We start from the raw sequence: 23,387 nt of genomic DNA, 5'->3' as shown, positions 1-23,387 counted from the left end.
GTAGTCTGGCCCGCATTGGAACAGAGGTGGACTGGGATGACCGACGGGTTACCTCCTCTACGGTTTCAGAATAAACCTGGACCAGATCCTGAGCTGGCACTGAGAGAAGACCCAACAAAGGTTTCATCCAAAGAAACCAGACAAGCACCTCCAGAACCTCAAATTCAGAAATCCCTCACCTTCACCTTGAAAAGCTTGATGAAACCAAGGATGATGAAAATAGTTCCCCTCACTCCTGAGGATTGCATCATCCAAAAGAAACAACTCCATCTCCTTCCACCAACCAAAGCTCCCCCAGACCTGCCCCCACCGTCGGTCCCCATAGCTGTTATTCCCGACGGCGTCAGTGCTGTTGCTTCGGACACTAATGGCCTCTGTGTTGCTAAACCTCATATTACCCAGAGGCCCAGGGAGAGAATGTTCTCACCTAAATCCAAATCCCTTGGCAGACCACAGCGCCCAGTTCAACTGGGGTTAATCTCAATGGTTATTTCCTTTTACAAACACCATTTTATGTTTTTATGACTACGCAAAAACACAATCTTTGTGTCTGACACATGACAAAGAGATAATACCCATAATACTCTTAATAAAGGACATATTTTTGTCATGCAAAGGCGTGATTGTCCTGCCCATAAACATAGTTTGTTGATGTAACAGTAATGCCCTATACTCGCTGAGCCTGTTTACACCTCACTTTTATTTGTAAAGTCATCTTTTTTGTTCAAGGGGACTGATTATGCTCATTTTTCGGGCATTTGTATTGACTTGTGGACTACTATAGAGCAGCTACACACAATAACCAGCACATAAAGCTTTCTAGTTCCTCTAGAATCTGCGACTATTCAAGTGGATTATTTTGGATTTCATGGTTCTGGCAAAAACGGTGTGTTTAATGTATTATACACACAGTCCGCCTCCAGACACGCCTACTCCGCTCTGGTTGGTCACAATCGCCAGTGCTTTAAAAGGACTTCCGGTTTGTGTCGCTAGCTTTAAATGCGCACATCTGAAATTAAGTGTTTTTATGAACAGTTTCTACTGTCAAAATCTTGTTGTTTAAGTTACATAATAATAATAATAATAATAATAATAATAATAATAATAATAAAAGGTACAAATCTCCACCAGTCTCCAACAGTCATGATCCTTGTCTTTATTTTGTACTTTTTTTGTTGTTTCCTGTTTTTGTTCATCTTTTACTATCTCTTTTGCCATCTATCATGTAGACGTGCTTTTTGTTACATTTACCTCACTTATGTTGCTGTCTGCAACGCCCTTGTGAAAATGAATTTTTTTTCACATTACTATTCTCTCTTAAAATTGCTGTTTTTTGTATTTACAGCTTAATTCATGAATGTATTTTTTTTCTTATAACATGTTACAAAATTTAAAAAACTTTTCTCATATTTCACAGCAATAATGTGGTTTTTCAGAATTTCAGATTGTTGTTGTAGACTATGGTCTATTAGGCATAATATTAGTCATGTTAGTAAAAAAAAAATGATGAGACATTACCTTACATGACATTACCTTAACACCGCATGAAGTCATGGAGTCAGCCTTGGCATGCCTGACATCAGAGGGTGAATAAAGTTCTCCTCCCATTCCATGTGGATGTGGTAATTTTGTTAAGTCTCCATCCATCCATTTCCTACGGCACTTGTCCTCATTAGGGTGACGGGAGGATGCTGGAACCTATCCCAAATGCGGAACCTATAGACAAACAACTGTTGACACTCACATTCATACCTATGGACAATTTGGAGTCGCCAATTATGGAGTCCCTGGAGAAAACCCACACACGCACGGGAAGAACATGCAAACACCACACAGAGATTCAAACCCAGGTCTTCCTGATCTCCTGACTGTGTGGCCAACATGCTAACCACTCGGCCACATTGTGGCCCCTTTTTAATTTTAATAAATACTGTAAATTTGAGGCTAACTGATTAGCTTGCTTGTTTGTTAACTTGCGAGCGGCCATCTGGAGTCCTTGCAGTATAAGATGTGAAGTAAAGAATGAATAATGGGGTGTTAATTCATGTCTACAACCGTATTTAGAAAATCATAAACAGGGTTTCTATGCTCTGATTATGATGAAAAGAATGAATGGTAATGACAGATAGCATTCAATATGTGAGAACGAGAAACACTGAAAAGAAAAAGTAATTCAATGGCGAACAAAACATGCAACTTTTTCCAATTATTAGTTTCTTGGTCGAAGGAAATGAAAGCAAGCAAATGTTTCATATCATCCAAAAGAGATAATATTTTGACACTGACGGATTGCGGCAATGAGTGAGAAATAAAGAAGCTCTGAAGGCAGTTGCTGTGTTGCATTGTGTGCTTACAACAGCAATGTCGAGAACAACTTGTGAAAGTGAAAGCAGCACTGATGTCAGCTTGTGTATGTTTTTAACAATTATGATTACAGAATATGGATCTGGTATATTATTTTCATGTATTATTATCACAGGGTAAACCTTATTTGGTACTTGTGTACGAGTGGTAAATGTTCAAATGTTACTTCAAATTGGCTGTACGGTGAATAAAGTTTCATGAAGGCGACCATTTGACAGTTAGAACCTTGGTTTTAGTACACCGTGTTTCCCACAAAAATGACTTCCATAAATGTGCATTGGTTTTCATGCTCCGTCTTGGTTGCCATGCGCCTGACAAACTAGTCAAGTACCCAAACAAAGCATCCACACGTTGGTGCCTCAGTGTCTGTGTTTCATTTGGAGATGGGACACTATAGACAGATTCCAGCCAGGGAGTCCATCTTGATTATGTGAGTGTGTGGTACTTTTGTTCATAGAACGCACTCTGAGCAATGAACACAAAGTTTCAGAGCTTTGATGAAGAAAGAATTAATAGCAAAGAACAAAGCTCGTGTACATTATAACATTATTTCTTATGAGAAAAATGTATTTGGTTTTCATTGCAAAGGGTTAAGGCTGAAAACCAAGGTTCTACTGTACTTCTATGTATCTAATTAATTCCTGTAGGAGAAATGGATTTGAAATCAATGTTTGTTTTTGAGGTTGTACAAAGAGAAGAGTGTACTCATCCTAAGCACGACTGAATGAAAGGAAAAGTGTTCTGTTTTGTTAAAGGGGACTGATTATGCTCATTTTTCAGGCATTTGTACCGACTAGTGGACTACTATAGAGTAGCTACACACAAAAACCAGCACATAAAGCTTTCTAGTTCTTCTAGAATCTGCGCCTATTCAACTGGATTTCTTTGGATTTCGTGGTTCTAGCATAAACGGTGTGTTTTAATGTATTATACCCACAGTCCGCCTCCAGACACGCCTACTCCGCTCTGGTTGGTCACTATCGCCAGTGCTTAAAAGGACTTCCGGTTTGTGTCGCTAGCTTTAAATGCGCACATCCGAAAGTGTTTTTATGAACAGTGATTTTTTTTTTATGAAATCAGTGTTTGTTTTTGCGGTTTTACAAAGAGAAAGGAAGGAAATGTACTCAACAACAAATGCATGGCTGCCTAAGGGCAGAAAAATGGCTAATTTAAATAACTCATAACTCACGTCCGGAAGTGATTTGTAATGTTGTGTGCATCACATAAATGGATGACTAATAGAAGGGTATACAATGGGGTCGAAGGTCACACCAGGATAAATGGATATATGATTCACTGAGTGGATCCGGAGGACATGTTACATTCTTGTCATGAAACAATCAATGTGTTGTGATTGTAAGCAATAACGAAACGTCACTATAAGACACAAATGTGGATTATTATTGTTAGGTAGTTGTGTTTGTGGTCTAACACATGAATCCAAACTGCATAGAAGTTGCTGAGGCACTTGTTTCAAGTCACATTAATCGATCAAGAGAGCGAGATCACAGTATGTCATTCTGATCTTCATCATGGAAAGCTGGCAATGATTGTGCTCTATTGCTTTCTACAGACATGGCGTCCCAGTCAGAAGCTCGACTCTGGCACAGACTTTTTGCGTCCCAACGAGGTTGTGCTGTAGCGAGTCCTCTGTAAAGTACCGTAAGGTGTTTTGTCCGCATTCTGCCCGCGTGTCGAGGGTGTGGATGTGCCGTTTCGATGCAAAGACGCCGTCCTACGCATGCTCAGCTCGGTCTTGGCCGGGAGGCTGGACGAGCTCTGGGAGCGTTTGATGTCCGATGAGCTGCGTCCAGCCTTCCCGTTGGACAGCTCTTCACCCTGATGACTTGAGCCGTGAGATCTTCTTCGCTCGCCCCCTGCTGCTCCGTTAGACAGCGTTTGCCTGGGCACAGTCCTTCTGCCGCCGCCGTCGTCATCATCGTCGTCTCCTCCTTTCCCTGAATTCCTGGAGTCCTTGTCCCTCCTCAGAAAATTACCTTTAAAAAAAGACAGAAGACCCTCTTGGCTCTTGGACTTAGAACCTCCTTCATTTGCAGTATGCCGTTCCTGATCAGTCCGGTTCTCTTTCTCCCTCCTTCTCAGAGTGCCATAAAGAATGCTGGAGGTGCTGTGGCTGGTCTGAACACCTTGCTTGATATCAGTATACTGCTGCGCGTTGGAGGAGCTTTGCCTCCTGGCTTCTTTTCTTCTGATAAGACTGTTACTACTCGAGCTACCGCTGATTGCACCCTCGTCTTTTGGCTGCTTGTCTTTACTCCGTCTCAAGCTGGAGTTTTTATCAGATGGCCTCCTCTGGCCCTCCGGCACTTGTTTACACTCCGGCTGCGACTCATCTCCCGTTTTCCCCACACAACTAAGCCGCTTCGCACTTGAGGATTGGCTTCCATTCGTTTCCTTTGTGCTTCGGGGTTCATTCATTAATGACACTATGGGATCTTTTGTACAGCGAGGCCGCCGGCCGGACTCTAAGTACTGGACCAGTTCAACAGGGGTGGGCTCTTCAGCAGACGGAGGAGCGGGATCGGGCTTTCGTCGGTCTCTGGATCCAAAGGACCAACGCATGGGGAGCACTTTGGTTAGGGTGTCCCTGGTCTTGCTGGGTGCCCTCATGCTCACGCTGCGGCCTTGGAGTCCCCTGATGAAAGGTCTGCTCTCAAATCCACCTTAGAGTAGAGAGGAGAACATTTTAGTGTCAACAACAATAAAGTACCTCTGCTTAATTCATTGTCATTCATTCATTTTCTACCGCTTTTCCTCACGAGGGTTGCAGGGGGTGCTGGAGCCTATCCCAGCTGTCTTCGGGCAAGAGGCGGGTTACACCCTGGACTGGTTGCCAGCCAATCACAGGGCACATATAGACAAACAACCAAATTCACACTCACATTCATACGTATGGACAATTTGGAGTCGCTAATTAACCTAGCATGTTTTTGGAATGTGGGAGGAAACCGGAGTACCCGGAGAAAACCCACACATGCACGGGGAGAACATGCAAACTCCACACAGAGATGCCCGAGGGTGGAATTGAACCCTGGTCTCCTATCTGTGAGGTCTGCGCGCTAACCACTCGACCGCCGTGCCGCCTTAATTCATTGTCAAGTGCAAATAAATCCTACTTTTTCCTGCCAGGAATGGCATATCAATAACAATGCCATCAATCTGGAGCATCCCAAATATGCTCAATAGGTGACATGACCCACTGAGTACCTCCCCATACATTAAATATGATACAGTAGCTCCCTTCTCACCTTTCTCTTGTTTAGCATTATTCTCAAGGAAGACAGGAGACTCGGGAGAGTCGGGAACGGAAGACGGGCAGGTGGTAGAGGACCGTGACACCATACTGCCTCTCTTGCTGTCTCCCGTCAGTCGGATCAACCAGTGGTCTGACATTGAAGAACTGGTAGAGCCTAACGGGACACAAGGAAGCAATGGAGGTTATTTTATTGTTATGGACGGGTACTTTAAAGATGGAACATCCTGCACATTATTCTGAACTTTGGGTAGGTGGGGGCGTCAGTTTTGGATGTTAGAAATAAGAAAACTATTTTTGAAGCTGGCACAACATCAATTATTGATCTGGATCCAATAAATCAAGCGTGTGTCTTTTGCAAGCATTTTGTATAAACATGAACAAAATGCAAAGCTGGTGGATTATTGTGAGAGTGCGTCTTTGAGATGTTTAAAATTGATTTTCTTCCAGACATGAAGGGCACCAGTATCATAGCAACTCACTGTAGACAAATGAAGTAGCCAACCTGCGATGACTGCAGATTGGAATAGGAAGTGACTTCTTCATGGTCACAGCAGGTACAATACTAAATGGCCTAAGAGATGGCTTGTCATTGTGTGAATGCTGAGAGGCAAGTCATCTAATGATCACTGTACAGCAGCGGTCTCAAACACGCGTCCCACGGGCCAAATGTGGCCTGCAGGACACTAGTTTGAGGCCCCCGCCTTGATATGAAAGTTTAATGTTAGTGCGGCCCGCACAAGTTTGATATGGATGCTGTATGGTATCATGTACCCAGAAAAAATTACTGTTTGATTAATGTTCATGTTAAAGGTTAAACAACTGTTAATAGTTATCCTCACTATCCGTGTGGAAGTGGTAAGTTTTTGGCTTTTTTAAGTTTAAAGGAAATAACTTGAAGGCTACCGTTTAGGTCGCTAGCTCTATAGTTTGCGAGTTAGCATGTGTCTCAAGACCCCGCAGTTGTGCAATATGTTGTAAATAAAAAGAGTATAAATGTGACTATAGTCGTGTTTTGTCATGTCTACAGGGCTCTAATAATGCTTTGTTCATTTTAATCTGAAAAAAATAATTTGTCTACCCACCAACTATATGTGGTTTCTTAAGTTTTTATTATTTGCTGTTTTATTAATATTATATTTATTTATTACTGATTGATTGATTTTCTTTATTCTTGATTTGTTTATTTTTCATCTTATTTTGTGCAGAAAAATAAAAATTAAGATATTTGAGAACAGTGGAATGTTTTATCAGAGCTTTTATTGTAGAAAATCGGAACCAAAGCACTGAAAAAGTTTTTTTCTGTTTTTAATAAATGCGTTTTTTTTTTTTTTTAGAAAATCTGATGTGGCCCAGTCTCACCCAGACCCTAGCTCCAGTGGCCGCCAAGTAAATTGAGTTTGAGACCCCTGCTGTACAGTATACCACACGTCTTCTCAACCTGCTGACAGAAACCTGACATGGGAGTCTAAATATTAATTTCAGGAGCGATCAACATTTGCTTATTTTTTGCAGTGTTTAGTTGTTACTCGGTGATGTACATATTTACACGTTCTGTCAGCGCACACAATTTTGTTTATATTTGTATTTCATTTCAGGTTTGTTTTATTGCCACTGCTTTTAAACAGCGTTTGCATACCGGGTTCACTTTGCTAATTATTCATATACTCATTATATGTTGCATTTTGCTTTGCAGTCGTCACCTATGACTAATAACTGCACGATATATATTGTGTAATATAAAGTAAAGATCTCTGCAGGTTTGGTGAGTGTTTCATTATATGGAGATGTCAAGGACAACACCATGCACTGCAAATCTCATTAACAAGTCTACTGCACAGTATGGTGCATTCATGGATTCATTTCCTAACAAAAAGGCCTCACATAAAGGAAACAGAGCTCAGCATCACTTCAGCTCTGTGCCGCAGCCCACAGGTTAAATAGACGGTAAAAAATAGTGAACTACAACAGTATGTCCGCATAAATAAAAATTTTTATTGAAATTATTATATTTTATTAATTATATCGCAGACTCTTTGTCATGGGAATGGACTTACAAAATAACAGCGGAGGAGAATGAAGCCAGGAAGCCAGGCAACCAACAACCACTAATAAGAGATTGCATGGATGACCCTGCTGTGATGATCACGACTCATGTGACGGTGAGGTGGGTGCTAACTGTCCTGGACCACATCGCATCATGAACCAGAATGAAACTGAATCCAAATGATGGTATGCTGCCCAATAGTTTTAAGGCAGATATACTGTCAATGCACATTCATTCATTCATTCATTTTCTACCGCTTATCCTCACGAGGGTCGCGGGCGTGCTGGAGCCTATCCCAGCTGTCTTCGGGCGAAGGGCAGGGTACACCCTGGACTGGTGGCCAGCCAATCACAGGGCACATATAGACAAACAACCATTCACACTCACATTCATACTTATGGACAATTTGGAGTCGCCAATTAACCTAGCATGTTTTTGGAATGTGGGAGGAAACCGGAGTACCCGGAGAAAACCCAGGTTTAGTACACTGGCTGTCGTTTTAAAGTATAATGCACCATTACGTTGATTGTTTTACCTTTTACAATGTAATCATATTACAGTTAGGTCCAGGACAATTGCACAGTTGGCCATACACTGCCTCCGCCATTTCTGGCACATGGAAGCTGAACTGTTCCTTTCCTTCTCCACATTTCCATGTCATTGTGATACAAGCTGACCATGGTTTGATCTGTCCAAACAATCTGATTCTAATCTTTTTTTAGATGTCTATTCTGGCTTTTGTGTTTCTGAATGTTACCAGTGGTTTGCACCATGTTTCAATGACAGGGTACACCCTGGACTGGTCGCCAGCCAATCACAGGGCACATTTAGACAAACAACCATTCACACTCACATTCATACCTATGGACAATTTGGAGTCGCCAATTAACCTAGCATGTTTTTGGAATGTGGGAGAAAACCCGGAGAACATGCAAACTCCATACAGAGATGGCCGAGGGTGGAATCAAACTCGGGTCTCCTAGCTGTGAGGCCTGCGCGCTAACCGCTCGTCTGCCATGCAGCCGTAAATGCACATACAGTATATTAAATGCACTATTAACTTAATGATATTGTTACATTTGTCTATGATTTCTTTAATACAAAATCATTACTATAGCACAGAGGTAGGGAACCTATGGCTCGGGAGCCAGGTAGGGCTCTTTTGATGACTGTATCTGGCTCTCAAGCATTTCTTACCACAATAAAAATGTATTTTTGCTAACATTTTAAAGTAAACATCACAGAAATGACAGAAATGTTAAAAATAATATTCAAAATCAACAACTTTCTTATGCATTTTAATTCGTCCATCTATTTTCTACTGCAATACGGCCAACCATATCTATCTTTCCTGATATTTTCCAGGTCAAACACCAAAAGTCGATTATTACTGGGTAATGCGGTAGTCTACCTCGGTCATTGAGATGTCAACATGTAAATATAAACTTTTCTCCTTTAGTCAAATAGCTAAAGCTGCAGAACCAAGCCTTCTGGCAAAGATGGCCAAAAGAATGAAATATACTGAGTATGGTGCAAAACTATGCAGCAGCAGAAGTTGTATTAATGGCAACAAGTATTTGATTTATTATTAGACACTGCGCTGCTCACGAAAGTGTGCTGGCCACACCCCATTGGCGTGGGGTAGTGTGCCTGGTCTACGTAATTAGAGCCCATTATCTAAAACTGTTGGTCTTACATAAAAATGCACACATTTTATTGCATTCAATGTTTAAAAAAATGTATATGGCTCTCACAGATACACATTTTAAAATATCTGGCCTTCATGGCTCTCTTCGCCAAAAAGGTTCCCGACCCCTGCTATAGCAGGATCAATCCTCAATAAAGTCTGAAAGAATAGGAAGCATACCTCTGAGGGAACTACTGGCCGACCATGGAGGGATGATGTTGCGTCTTTGGTAGAAGAGAATATAGGCCCCTCTGGTACATATTTCCTCCTCTGGGACCAAGTCCACACTGCTGTCATCATAGCTGTACCACAGCCCGTCTACAGAGTTTCGGCAATAAGCTGGTGACGAATAAAAATCGAGTTCAGAAGAATCAGAATCGCCTTTATTGTCATGGTATTGTCGAAAATGAAAATAAAAATAAGGAAAAATAATACAAATAAAACAAGGAATAAGAATATAAATATAAAAGTGGCAGGTGCTGTTCAGAATAAATGTAAGTACGTATATGTACATCAAAAACAATAACCTAAACAGTAACAAAATGTAGAATTGCAGTAAACAAAATGTAGTATTGCACATATTGTACCTGAGTTTCACTTGAATGAATGAATCTTATTGCACATAAGTCCTATATTGCATATTTTGAAGCTCACTTCACATAATAGTGAGGTGTGTGTTTAAGAAGTGTCTATTGTTCATTGCAGTGATGGCTTTGGGAAAGAAGCTGTCCCTGAGTCTGTTCCGGGTAATCGAAAGATACCACAATAATCACAAGTGGGACTTCAAGTACACAAGGGCAGATTAAGCGCAAAAACAGGGTAATTTACCTTGACAAGGCCACTTACTAAGTGGAGTATTAGCAATACCGGAATACCTTGATGACTATAAAAAAAATAAAATCATTTACATCATTTTTTTGTGTGCATTTAGCCCATTCAAAATTACAGGAAGGTAATTGCAACCATTTAGTACATGAAAAGGTGCTCTCATTTCATTGCTCTATAAAACCTTTGAATAATCAGACTTCAGGTATTTCTGTCTTTGTGGGTCGGTTGCTAAGTTTCAGCCTAGCTTACCGTGACCATGTGAAATGATGATAATTGCCTAATAATTGTACATAGAAATAAAAAAAAAAAACCTATGTCGTACATACCAGTGTAGTGTCCTCCATGCATTCCTCCATGGTGATTGCACACGGCGTAGAGGTCGTACAGATAGTCGTGAGGGAGGGTCATGTCAGCGGACGGGTGATGTTTCCCTGAGACTTTAGGCCAGGACGTGATCCAGGACCCGCTGTTCAGGTTGCGCATACTCTGGCTCCTCTTCACCACATGAGGGGCCATGTCCAAGCCAGTCAGGGGGAAATGGACCAGGGTTGAGAGTTTGTTTCTGCGCTCGCCTACCTGTTTTTCAAAATAAATAAAATAGTATGTAAAAGATAATGTTAGGGTTGGACAATATGGACTTTAGCATTCATTCATTTTCTACCGCTTATCCTCACGAGGGTCGCGGGGGTTGCTGGAGCCTATCCCAGCTGTCTTGGGGCGAGAGGTGGGGTACACCCTGGACTGGTCGCCAGCCAATCACAGGGACTTTAGCATATATCACAATATTTTTTAGAATGTATCGTGAAACTATGATAAAATTTAAATTCAGCAGTCTTGTTAATGAAAGTACTTTCTGAAGTACAATGCTGTTCAAGTGATGTCCGAGAGGGTATAGTACCACAGTATGTACTGTTTTCATGCAGAAAATGTAGTAAATACTCCACTACACGGAACATCAGTAGGAATTAGTCGCACCATCACTTCATCAACGGTTTTAAATGGACTTATTTTGTGGTCCTTGACTATTGTATAATTTAGAATTACACATTATTTTTCAGGTTTTTTAAATCTCTGGCAAACTCTTTTGTGTTGCTTACCTGTCGGAAGCGCTTCAGGTGAAGGATGAGTATGTCGGGTAGTGTCCACAGGCTCATCTTTACCATGCCCTGCTGGAGCTGCTTGCAGTGGGGACACTTCCAGGCGTCATCTGGGGCAAGCTGGAAGTATGTTAATAATGTCAGACTTTTTCTTCATTGTGCGTTTATGGAACGCCACAATAACAGAACCTTCATTTGAAATACATAATGACCTCTAAATTCTGACCTTTTGACGCAAAATGCAGCATTTTGTCAGTGTTTTCTGTTACTATTATTACTAATATAAAAGACCACCCAACCTTGAAAGCCACGTACACTTTGATATTTGTAATTAAAAAAACATTCTACATATTTTAAGCTTCATGTTAGAGCTGTTTAAAAAAAAAAATCAAGCCGAGGACAGCTGGGACTGCAATAACAAATGATGTGTCACAATTTTATTGCAAATGTTGATGCAAAATTGGATGAGAACATGTTTTTGCGGAGGTGACCAGTCAATCCACTGAGTCAGAGCTGGTAAGACCGCCGCCAAGCCCTGCACAGACTGAACTACAGCAGACTGTTGATCAACCATAACCTCATTTGGCCGCATTAATTACACACATTTATATATCCATTTATTCAGCACATTATGTGTTTCAAAAGATCCTTTTGAAAAAATACTAGCATATTAAATAGAATGCCCTTAACTATCAAGTGATGAAAACAGAAATAGGTTTCGATAGCTTATTAACCACTTGACTGGCACCTACACCTACACCTGCTTGAGTGTTTAAGAATATATTTGACACATGCTTATTCTAGACTGATGAAATTAGATGAAAGCCAAAGAGTAACCAGACCAAAACAAAAGCATGAGGGATAGGCAACACTTCAAAACCACTACAGCGGGGGAGCAACCCTGCAATTTAGTATGAATTTCAGCATGTCGCTTGTGTTTGATCTTGGCTCTGACCTGCTCTTCTTTGGTATACAGCTGGAAACATTGATCCAGGGTACAGCTATGCTGCTGTAGATGCTGCTGCTGCTGGTTCCTCACGCTCTCTGCGTCTTGTACTACTTCCTCCTGGATACTACCAAACAGACTGAAGCGTGCACACACACACAAACACACACATACTGTCGCTGTAGTGTACCCCCTGCAAAAATGTGCTTGGACAGTCTGACAGCCACAATAGTGTAGGTGCATTGCCCCCCCACCCCCTGCACTGAATTCTTACCAGTCTTTAAGCTTTTGCTCCCACTCAATGACAACCTTCACATGTGGAGGTCCCCCAGGGCCACAAAATTTCAATGCTCTGAAAGGGAATAACAAAATAAATATCAGCAAATTATTATAGTGGTACCTCATTTGGCTATCACTTTCACTATATGCGTTACATTAACGCCCAGTTTGGACTTTTAGGAAAAACAATCACACTGCACTTCCGGAATAACAAACAAAAAACAGACTGTGTACATATATTTATACTGTTATTCTGTATTTTTCATTCTTTTTTAATAGATGTGTCTGCACCTACTTCACCAAAACAAATTCCTAGTATGTGTTTGATCATACCTGGCAATAAACCCTTTTCTGATTCTGATTCTGATCTTGAAAGTCACATTGAAAAAAAAAAAAAAAGGAAGGTCAAGCCATCACCATGCGTGACTTGTGTGAGATGTGAGGGTCCTTCACCGAAGCTCAGAAAGATAATAGATGCAATTTTTTTAGTATACATGTAACAATACGAATGAAATCTTTTTTTTTAAAATTGCCCTATTCCAAGAATCATTTGTGTGAAATCAGACTGCAATCATGAGTTTGGTATTCTCTCAAGTGCCTTTTGAGTTCTAATATGGTTTTATGCCAGGCTGTAGTAAACATATTCAAATGTTCTTATTCTGTTGCCAGATTGTTATGCTTATTTTAGGTCATACAGCTCAGATTTTAGTATTTTTATGCTGCGGTACCCATCTAGAACAGTGTGGAAAGTCCATTCCATTCCTTAGAGCAGTGATTTTCAACCACTGTGCCGCGGCACACTAGTGTACCTTGAGAAACCGTCAGGTGTGCCGTGAAGAATTATCCAATATCACTTTTTATAGTTAACATTGATTAATCATCATTTGCAAATATTATGTCAATAGCCATGAATATATGGACCCAAATGTTCCAACTGCATTTGGTATATTTGCTCAAACGGAAAGAATTGAACAGGGATGGAATATTCCTTTAACCAATCCAATTCAGGTATCTTTCACCCGCTCAAACGGAAATTGGTCAGGGTGCGTTCTTTATTGGCGGTTGGCAAGCAGCTTTTGTGTGCATTAGCGCCATCTGTGGAACAGAATCTAAACACTTCTATACGCCATTCACAAGTCCAGTTTTATTAAAAAAGAAAATATACAGTAAAGTCTCGTTATATCGATATTGGTTATAACGAATTACTGCTTATTACGATACTATTTTCATTTCCCGGCAAATTTCTAGTCTTTTATGATATAATTAGTTCCGTTAGTACGATACCCGGTTATTATGATAATCCGGTTACTACGATGCCCTTTTCATCTCCCGCCAGCCAATTTGGTCTGCTTATATCGATACAAAAGCAGCTTAAATCAATCTTTGCTTAAGGATTTCAATACCAAAAAAGAACACGGCGAACGGCTGCTTCCAGTCAACTTTATTTTTCACACTTCCACCACCAGAGCACAGCCCACACACCGATTCCCGCACTTCCTGGTTCACAGGTCATGCTCAACCCGCCCCACATAGCTGGCCAAACACATGCCTAAGCAAGACTAAGCAAAGTTTGTTTTTGATTCAAACTAAATTTCAAGACTAGACAGACGAAAAACTGATAATACAGAGTTATTCCAACAAGTGAAAGAAAAACTCGGGGAAGCCGGTATCACGTGATGTTGATGTTTATGTTTTACCGCACATGACCCATTGACTATTCTGTTTGATTTTCACGGTGCATGTAGACAAGAGATTGGAATATTCCTTTCTATGGATACCATTGTTTCCCGAAAGGTCATTCGGAAAGAGAAAAAGTCGTCATGTAAAAACGTGGCTACTGTCGAGTGTCTGTGGTGTAAAGACTGGCAGAGCAATATAATATTGGTCCGTGTGGCAACACCTACGTTGTTCCTCCTATAGACTTATTGATGCACGTGTGAGGTCATGGTGACATTTTGTAACATTTTTGGTTAGTGGTGTGCCACAAGATTTTTCCAATGTAAAAAACGTGCCGTGGCTCAAAAAAGGTTGAAAAACACTGCCTTAGAGTACCTGACCGTGATTATGCCGTACTGTTTCACCCCTACTGGACAGTACCGCATGTAAATAAAGTATATGTCTCATAATGAACTGTACACACCAGATTCTCAGCCTTTCCCAGACTTTTTAAGTGGCAAAAAATTAGACAGCTTAAAAGGGCCCCAGAGACAAACTAATCTTTTAAGCCTCGTCAGAATCAAAGCTGAGGACTAACATTGTTCCTGTTTGAAAACCCCCAAAATGATATACTTTGGAACAACACAAAGAGCAACCTTGTCATTATTTTCTACAGTGATTTGAAAGCAGCAATCTTTCAGGACGTGTACCACAGAGAATCTTTCGTGCCTCGAGGGATAGTGTCACACTGTCAAACTGATGACACAACCGCAAATGGGTGTACTTTAAAAACCATTACATTTATAGAAAAAAATATTTAAGGGGAAATTCGTTTTTCTAAGTCATGTCGCTCTCTTAGAAAGGCTGCAGCTCTTGCACGGAGACACGGCGAATGCTTATTTACAGAAGTTAGTCAAATCATGTCGGCATGTGATCGTGTTTGCTCGAGTAGGCGATGACGCTTTTTTTGATGTGGGATTTCTTCATGCTGCAGTGGAAAAAGTTCCCTTATGATTCATTAGATTTGGCAAAGCATGCATGCTGTGCTATTACTTTTTTGAGCAAACCACTGCAAGATGGCAGGGGCAGGGGCAAAGTCAAGTCAAGAAACATGCCTGCCTATTATTAATTAAAAAAATATGCATATTTTGGTAAATTTAGCAGACTTATAGCTGGGAAAACAGGCTTTTATTGCAGGTTTGATAATTCATTCCACCTTGGTGGACCCCCTCTTTAAGAAGGATAACCGGAGTGTGTGTTCCAACAGGGGATCACACTCCTCAGCTTCCCTAGGAAAGTCTATTCCAGGGTACTGGAGAGAAGGGTACAACCGTTGGTTGAACCTCTGCTACAAGAGGTGGCTTATTTACTGTTATTATGTCTACAATATCGGGTAATACGAGTAAAGGTGACTTATTTCATGGTTAAATGTGTTATAAACCATATTAAAGAATTTGTTAACAGGATTTTGATGTTTTAACTATGACAATATCCACTGAGGAAAAGACATGAGGAGATGAGGATGCTGAGGTTCTCATTGGGAGTGACCAGGATGGATAGGATCAGGAACGAGTACATCAGAGGGACATTACATGTTAGAGGCCTTGGAGATAAAGTCAGAGAGGCCAGACTGAGATGGTTGGGACATGTCCAGAGGAGAGATAGTGAATATATTGGTAGAAGGATGCTGCGTTTAGAGCTGCCAGGTAGGAGGCATAGAGGAAGACCAAAGATCCATCCCTGGCTGATTCAATTCAGTGCAAGTCATCAAAGTAAACTCAGGTAATTACAAAAAATGTTAATAGTTAATTATGTGTGTTTTGCAATATTGGCTCATTTGGTTATGTAAGGTACATCAACATACATTGTACGTACAAATAATCCTCAATACATTTGAAAATAAATAGATGTTTTGCATTTTTGTAGTGGGTAGATCATTTTGACTCGGTCATTTTAAAAGTAGCTCGCATGCTGAAAAAGTGTGAGCACCCCTGTTGTACAGTATAGGTGTGTGAAGCGGCTCCTACCTGTCAATGGCAGTGTGATGCAGAGGCCTGCTATCTTGAGGTAACAGGTAGCTATAGGCAGCCGATCCTCCTACCACTCGAATCTTAAACAGCACCCTTGTGTTCTGTAGATGGATGGAAAGTCATTAGTCTTGTTGTGCTGCAGCAGTATAAAAAGCACAATAGTGTTACCTATGCACATAAGTAACACACACACCCGTGATAATGCTTCTGGGATTGTTTAGTTAATCTTAATTCTACTGTAGAGCAAGGTTAGTGCTGTCAATAACATTAAATAATTAAATACAATTAATATTAGCACTTTTGGGCAACTGCAGTGTACAGTTTCAATAAGTCAATATCGCAAGCTCCCCCTGCATGGGTAGTTAATTCAGAGCGGGCCTCGGTAGCTGAAAATAAATAACATTAACTGAAGGTTTGAAGGTTTATTTCAAACATGTTAAAATATTTAATAGCTCAAAACAAAAAATCCCAAATTCAAGCCAAACATATCACAACACATAAATTCACACGTATAATTGGAAGAAGTGGAGCTTGCTTATGATGCTACGCCTTCACTATGTTCCATCAATCACTGATATGTTTGTTTCTGATTTTTGGCTTGAGCCCTTTATATTCCGGATGCCCTTCCTGACGAATTCCGATGATGCTTACTAGTGGAGATTAAAACCCGAGGCGTCCGCTCCAAAGTCTAGAATGCAAACCATATGTACACATGAAAAACAAAATGTGTGAAAACGAAGGTAATTTTTCCCACAGGGAATAACGTAAATCCAGTGAATGTGCTCCAGACACCCAAAAATATTAACAAAACCCATTTTATGGAGAAAAAGACTTACTAACCTAACCTTCCTCTTGTGTTAGGGTTGGCACCGACCCGTTTTACATTTTAATGCATAAAAAAATCACATAACATTTGTTTATTGCATCAAGGCTTTTTGACTTTATCAGGAAACTGTATTTCAACAAAATAGAACCCAAAAAATAATTTTTACTAAATTTTAAAATGGTCTGGTTGAAATTATGACCACTGTATTGTTAGGGTCGGTTTCGACCCGGTTATAATAATATGATTATAAAGCAATATTTTGAGCCAAAACTGAAATCATAAGTGCAAAATTAGCCAACACAATGACAACCACCTCCTCTTCTCATCATGTAAGCTTCAGGGGATTCTAACTTTTGACCAGTTTTCCAATATATCAGCAGAAAAACAATGTCCAGACATGTGAGGTGAATTCACTCATTTGACTGGCTGATTTCACATTTACAATTTGGATCATGGAAAGAATGGCAAGAAGTACAGTGAACCAAGATCTGGATCGATTTTGGTGACAATGAGGGAGAGGACAGACCAGCATAGCCATTGAGATGAGCAGGAGGACAACGTGGAGTATGATCCAGAAGACACAGATGATGCGAGTCAGATGAAGAGGTTGCTGGTGGTGAAGCTGTTCTACGTATATCCCTCAGTAATAGCCAGGTAACAATTTATTCTTTTTTATTCTTACTTATTATTATGATTCTTTTGAGATGCATTTTACCATTTTTGGAAATTGAAATTGAGGGGTATAATGACAAGAAATGGCCTACATGCCCACACCAAAAGTATTAAAACCACCATTTTCATGGATGAGGAAGCCTAAGAAGGTAACCAAGAGATGAGAAGCAAATTTGATAGTAACTTATTGTTTTTAGTGTATTTTATAGCTGATTTAATACATGGGTCAAAACCGACCCGTTAACATAAGAGGTGATACCAGAAAGCCAAAACAAGAGGAAGGTTAAATGACAATTTAAAGTCAGGCCTTCTGATACCTTTGGCCCCCACTGTAATTTATGTATATTTTGAATGTTTCTCACATTCATTTGTAATAAGTCTGAGATTAAAAAAAAAAAAAACACCAAACGCAGCAGTGTGTGAAGTTGTATTGTCTTAAGTTAAACTCTGGGTGGCGCCACAACACATCATAAAAGAGGAAAGGACAAAAGCAAAATCCTAAAAAAAAATACAATGGTTTCACAACTTTTGAAACATTAAAAATGTAATCAACCAAACGGAATCAAAATGAACGAAAAGAAGCACCTCAATCACACCCCCGTTTGTCTGTCAACAATCTGTTACCACCTGAAAACTATTGCGGTTGCTTTGATTAATAAACACTGATAAATGAGTTTATTAGCCATGTGCTAAGCTTTTTAGGCCAAGATAGGACCGCCTCAGGAGTTGCCATGACAACTTGAGGCCCGACAGGACATTCATGTAGGGTTTACTTCATCACACATGTAAAGTCTTCAAAATGCAAAAAGAAGTTGGAGTGAGGCAAAAACATTTTTCGGTAAGTAATGCAATCTTGTTTCAAAGAAATACCCAGTACTTGCAGTGGCAGGGTGATGACACACAGAATCCCAATTATTCTTTCATGACCGAGGTGATTATGTGCTTGGAATGTGCTATTTTTCTATAAATGTCAGCACGTAATGCAGGATATGCACTTTGAATGGAAGGAAGAAAATAGGTACATGAAAGATGACACTTGTCACTATGACCGACCAGATGTCAGCAATTTGAGGCGTTCACAAGTGAACAGTGCAATGATTCACTCTTCATGCGGTAAATCATACAGCATTCAACCTTGACTGCAAATGCATGTTTTATGCCTTGGCGAAGTGTATAACACACATCAACCAACTGATTTAAACACCTCAAAGCATCGAACGTAACAGTTTGTAGTTCTTTGAATTCGGCATAAAAACGTAAGTTGTGACTTCATTGATAACAAATATACATAACAGTATACAAACTAGGGGTGTGTATTGGCAAGAATCTGGCGATACGATACGTATCACGATACGATATATCACAATACTGTTAACTGCAATATTTTTTTTGTTTTTCTTGTAGTTAAAGATTATTTCCTGGAAAAACTGAATTACACCAGCAATATGCACTTACTAAACACATTTTTATTCGATTAGAACAGTATGTTCACAAACTGTCCTCTGTAAAAACTTAAAAGTGTAGCCTTTGGATAAATAAAGCTTTAACATCCAGCTTTAAATCCAGCTTTTTTTTCCCACAGCTAATAGAATGTGAAAATTTGAGCAGGATCGAATTTAATGTATTTGTTTTTTATGTTTTTTATGGCCTTTATTGTATAATGACAATAAAGGCCATTCCATTCCATTCCATAAATTTACAAAAAAAAATGGAGACACAATGAGGACCTCTTGCTAGCAAACAATGCAAAGGTCCTTTTGTATATATATTACAAAAGTACTACTGTGATATTGCAGGTATTTTGTTTTTCAAATTGATATCCCTGTGTAAAAACTGTGTAAAAACTTAAAACTGTAGCCTTTATTGTCATTATACAATAAAGGCCACTCCATTCCATTCCATTCCATAAATTTACACAAAAAAAAAACATAAAAAAACAAATACATTAAATTACATCCTGCTCAAATTTTCACATTCTATTACCTGTGGGGAAAAAAGCTGGATTTAAAGCTGGATGTTAAAGCTTTATTTATCCAAAGGCTACACTTTTAAGTTTTTACACAGTTTTTACACAGCTAATAGAATGTGAAAATTTGAGCAGGATCTAATTTAATGTATTTGTTTTTTGTTTTTTTTTGTAAATTTATGGAATGGAATGAAATAGAAGGCCATTCCATGTTTTTTTTTTGTAAATTTATGGAATGGAATGGAATGGCCTTTATTGTATAATGACAATAAAGGCCATTCCATTCCATTCCATAAATTTACAAAACATAAAAAACAAATACATTAAATTAGATCCTGCTCAAATTTTCACATTCTATTAGCTGTGAAAAAATGCAGAGTATACAGTCCCCTGACTTATCCACCAACAGTATTTTTGTGGAACAAAGTAACTAACATCAGTAAAAAGTCATTTTAGGATGCTTGAAATAACCATTATTTAACAAAATAGTGATATCAATTTGAAAAACAAAATACCTGCAATATCACAGTACTACTTTTGTAATATACAAAAGGACCTTCGCATTGCTTGCTAACAACAGGTCCTCATGGTGTCTACCTTAATACCTTATTCGGGCACGACACATTTTACAAACGGCATGGGTTATGTCAATTTCTGCACACCCTACTTTGTGTAGAAATCCAAAATGTGTCCACACTTCAGCCTTGTACGCCGCAGGGGCCGATGTTATGTGCTCGCATTCGGCCATGTTGAACTGTGTTTATGTGTGAGGACGTTTCACTCGTGAATCTCGTTCAACGTCCTTGCCTAATTGACTACGTAAGTCAAACGAACCTTTGCCGTGTCTGCACTTGAATAAATACCATATACAGTCTATGATAAATGCTTAAAAATATCCATATCATACTTTTTAATATCGTTACAGTATCGTGGAACGAAGTATCGTGATATATATCGCAGAAACGATATTTTCTTACACATATTTTCAATACAAACCCAATCAGCATTACTCCAAAAGGATACTTATCCCAACATGTCTGTTCGGGCCCCCTGAAACAAGAACCGTAAACCCTGCAGCTGATGGTATTACCTGAGCCTGAGCTCTGTTGAGCATCAGATAATAGAGCTTGCTGAGGATGCTCTGCTGCAGCTGCTCCCAGGAGATGCTCCTGTCTTCAAGCATGATAAATGGAGGTCCAAACCTGTATACATAGTTGAAAAAAAAAAAAAACCCAAAAAAAACGAGATCTGATATCAAATCACCAGGAAGAACATGGGCCTGCAGGTGCCACCAAATCCATCATTGACAGGTGACTCAAGTTGAAAGGTCACAGTGTTTGAAAATACTCTCTGCCTATTTATTCACTGGCCCTCAGCTCACCTGACAGCTTGTGGGCCGGATCCGGATGTGTTGCAGATGAGGAGCAGAACCTTGGAGGAAGAGCCGCCCTGGCTCAGGTATTCAGTGGACAGTGTGCCGGATGATGGTAACCTTTGACTTCCAGGCCCAGCCGTGGAGCTGTAGGGAGAACTGGGGAGGCTGTGGTGATACCCTGCAGAGAGATGAGCAGACAGGAAGAAAATCTTGTCAAAATTGGGGAAACACACATGTACATGCACACAGCAATGGGCTAATGGATAAAAGCAATGCTAGACGCTAAACAAAACTGTGATGAGAAACAGGTCTGATGGTTGATGTCCAAAGGGGAGTGAACGCATTACTGACTTAAAGCACGCAATTATTTTTTAATTAATTAATACATTTTTAGTGGCCCGCGGCATATTCTGCAAATACAAACAAAAAAAAATCTGTAAAAAAAAAAGTAGGAATTGTATAAGAATAATGTAAAAATATTAGGAGAATAAAGTTATGACAAGATATAAAAGTGGTCATCTAAAAGTCATACATTTACAAAAATGGAATACAATTATTTCAGAAGCATAATGTTGAAAACAAAATTCAAAAGTTGTAATATCATTGGAAAATACCAAATAAAATACAAATAAAAAAGGGAAAAAAAAGTTGTAATATCATTGGAAAATACCAAACAAAATACAAATAAAAAAGAAAAAAAAATCCGTAAAAAGAGTAGCAATTGTATAAGAATAATGTCAAAATATTAGAGAATAAAGTTATGAAAAGATATTAAAGTGGTCATCTAAAAGGTCATACATTTGCAAAAATACAAAAAAGGAATACAATTATTTCAGAAGCATAATGTTGAAAACAAAATTCAAAAGTTGTAATATCATTGGAAAATACCAAACAAAATACAACTAAAAAAGAAAAAAAATCTGTAAAAAGAGTAGTAATTGTATAAGAACAATGTAAAAATATTAGGAGAATAAAGTTATGACAAGATATAAAAGTGGTCATCTAAAAGTCATACATTTACAAGAATACAAATAGGAATACAATTATTTCAGAAGCATAATGTTGAAAACAAAATTCAAAAGTTGTAATATCATTGGGAAATACCATTCAATTAGGTTGGGAAAAATGTTGTAATATTACAAGGATAAAGTCAAAATATTTAAATATTGGATGTAAAAAAATGTAAACAGCAAAAAAATTGTATTGTTCATAATCATACACTTTATCACGTACATATAACACAAAGCTTCAGGTGGAGGCTGCTTTTTCTTTAAATGTATTCAATCTGGGTTGCCATTCTTAGATCTTCGTGGATATAGTTTGGACACCCCTGCTTTAGAACATACCAATACAGAAGCTATATATACTGTATATTTACAGTATTGTACACCTTTCCACCAAGTGGTTAACAGGTCAGAATAATAAATTGTTTAATGTGGTGTTGCTAAAGCCTCCTGCGAGACTCTTACTATCGTCTTCAGTCCCCACCTTCCATCCCTGCTGCTCTTTGTTGAAGGTGAGGACGATGAAGTCAATACCAGTGGAAGACAATAACATGGATGAAAAGGTCTGTTTTCACAAAGATAACAATGCTCTGTTGTGACTGACACCGTCAAGCACATTTCCACAATCCCAGAAACAGAAACAGCTGTGAAATACAAAAACCTGACGGTAGAAACTTCTGACATGATGTGCAAGTGAGTGACCTCTATCATGAAAACTGGGCACCACAGTGACTAAAATACCCAAGAGGCTGCATAGGCTTGGCTCTTGCATGAGTCAAAGGTTGTAGCTGTAAACAAGCATTGGTGCACACACACCACCTGCGCCCTTTGTTGAAAGACGAGGGACAAGAAAGGAGTGCGGCAACAGATTGCTACCTTCTTCCAGTCCCTGCTTTACTGTCTCTCAGCTACGATGACAGGTCCATACCATCCAATTTTCCCCTGTATTTTGCCCTTATTTCATATCTCACCCCTGTTTAACCAGTCAATTTCCTGGATTTTAACTGCATGATATACTTGTCTCATATCTATCTCATACATACACACCAGTTTCTTTCAATATTGAGCAGTTGGAATGTTTTTGCTGCCACTTTGTGGCGGCAGGAGCACATCGCAAAAAAGGCCACAATTATCAATTTTCTTGGTTAAACTCCAGACTGACATTTTTTTTGTTTTGATAATGCATCAGAATCTTTGCATCAGGATTTTGAAGTAATAGTTTGCTCGGTATTCAAACCACAAAATGCAACATTGGTTTGGTTTTAGCATTTAATAAAGGGCCCTGTGATTGGCTGGCGACCAGTCCAGGGTGTACCCCGCCTCTCGCCCGAAGACA

General features: G+C 39.4%; 1 protein-coding gene across 1 annotated transcript in view; it reads right to left on the bottom strand.

Annotated features, from left to right (window-relative positions):
• Positions 1 to 2,439: 2,439 nt before the first annotated feature.
• The window catches only part of usp43a (ubiquitin specific peptidase 43a), a 61,845-nt gene continuing 40,897 nt past the window's right edge, over positions 2,440 to 23,387 (bottom strand). The window contains exons 7-16 of the mRNA XM_058065343.2: positions 21,054 to 21,225; positions 20,763 to 20,874; positions 16,206 to 16,309; positions 12,518 to 12,595; positions 12,253 to 12,382; positions 11,298 to 11,417; positions 10,527 to 10,776; positions 9,553 to 9,711; positions 5,634 to 5,795; positions 2,440 to 5,048 (exon numbers count right to left, since the gene is read on the bottom strand). Coding sequence (XP_057921326.2) covers positions 3,952 to 5,048; positions 5,634 to 5,795; positions 9,553 to 9,711; positions 10,527 to 10,776; positions 11,298 to 11,417; positions 12,253 to 12,382; positions 12,518 to 12,595; positions 16,206 to 16,309; positions 20,763 to 20,874; positions 21,054 to 21,225 — 2,384 coding nt within the window. The 3' untranslated portion in view covers positions 2,440 to 3,951. The remainder of the gene's footprint in view (positions 5,049 to 5,633; positions 5,796 to 9,552; positions 9,712 to 10,526; positions 10,777 to 11,297; positions 11,418 to 12,252; positions 12,383 to 12,517; positions 12,596 to 16,205; positions 16,310 to 20,762; positions 20,875 to 21,053; positions 21,226 to 23,387) is intronic.

This window comes from Doryrhamphus excisus, linkage group LG9, assembly GCF_037039965.1.
Source record: "Doryrhamphus excisus strain RoL-2023G ecotype Guam linkage group LG9, RoL_Dexc_Guam_v1.1, whole genome shotgun sequence".
NCBI classification, from domain to species: domain Eukaryota; kingdom Metazoa; phylum Chordata; class Actinopteri; order Syngnathiformes; family Syngnathidae; genus Doryrhamphus; species Doryrhamphus excisus.
Note: the sequence above shows the minus strand (reverse complement) of the source record. Positions and strands in the feature narration are given on the sequence as shown.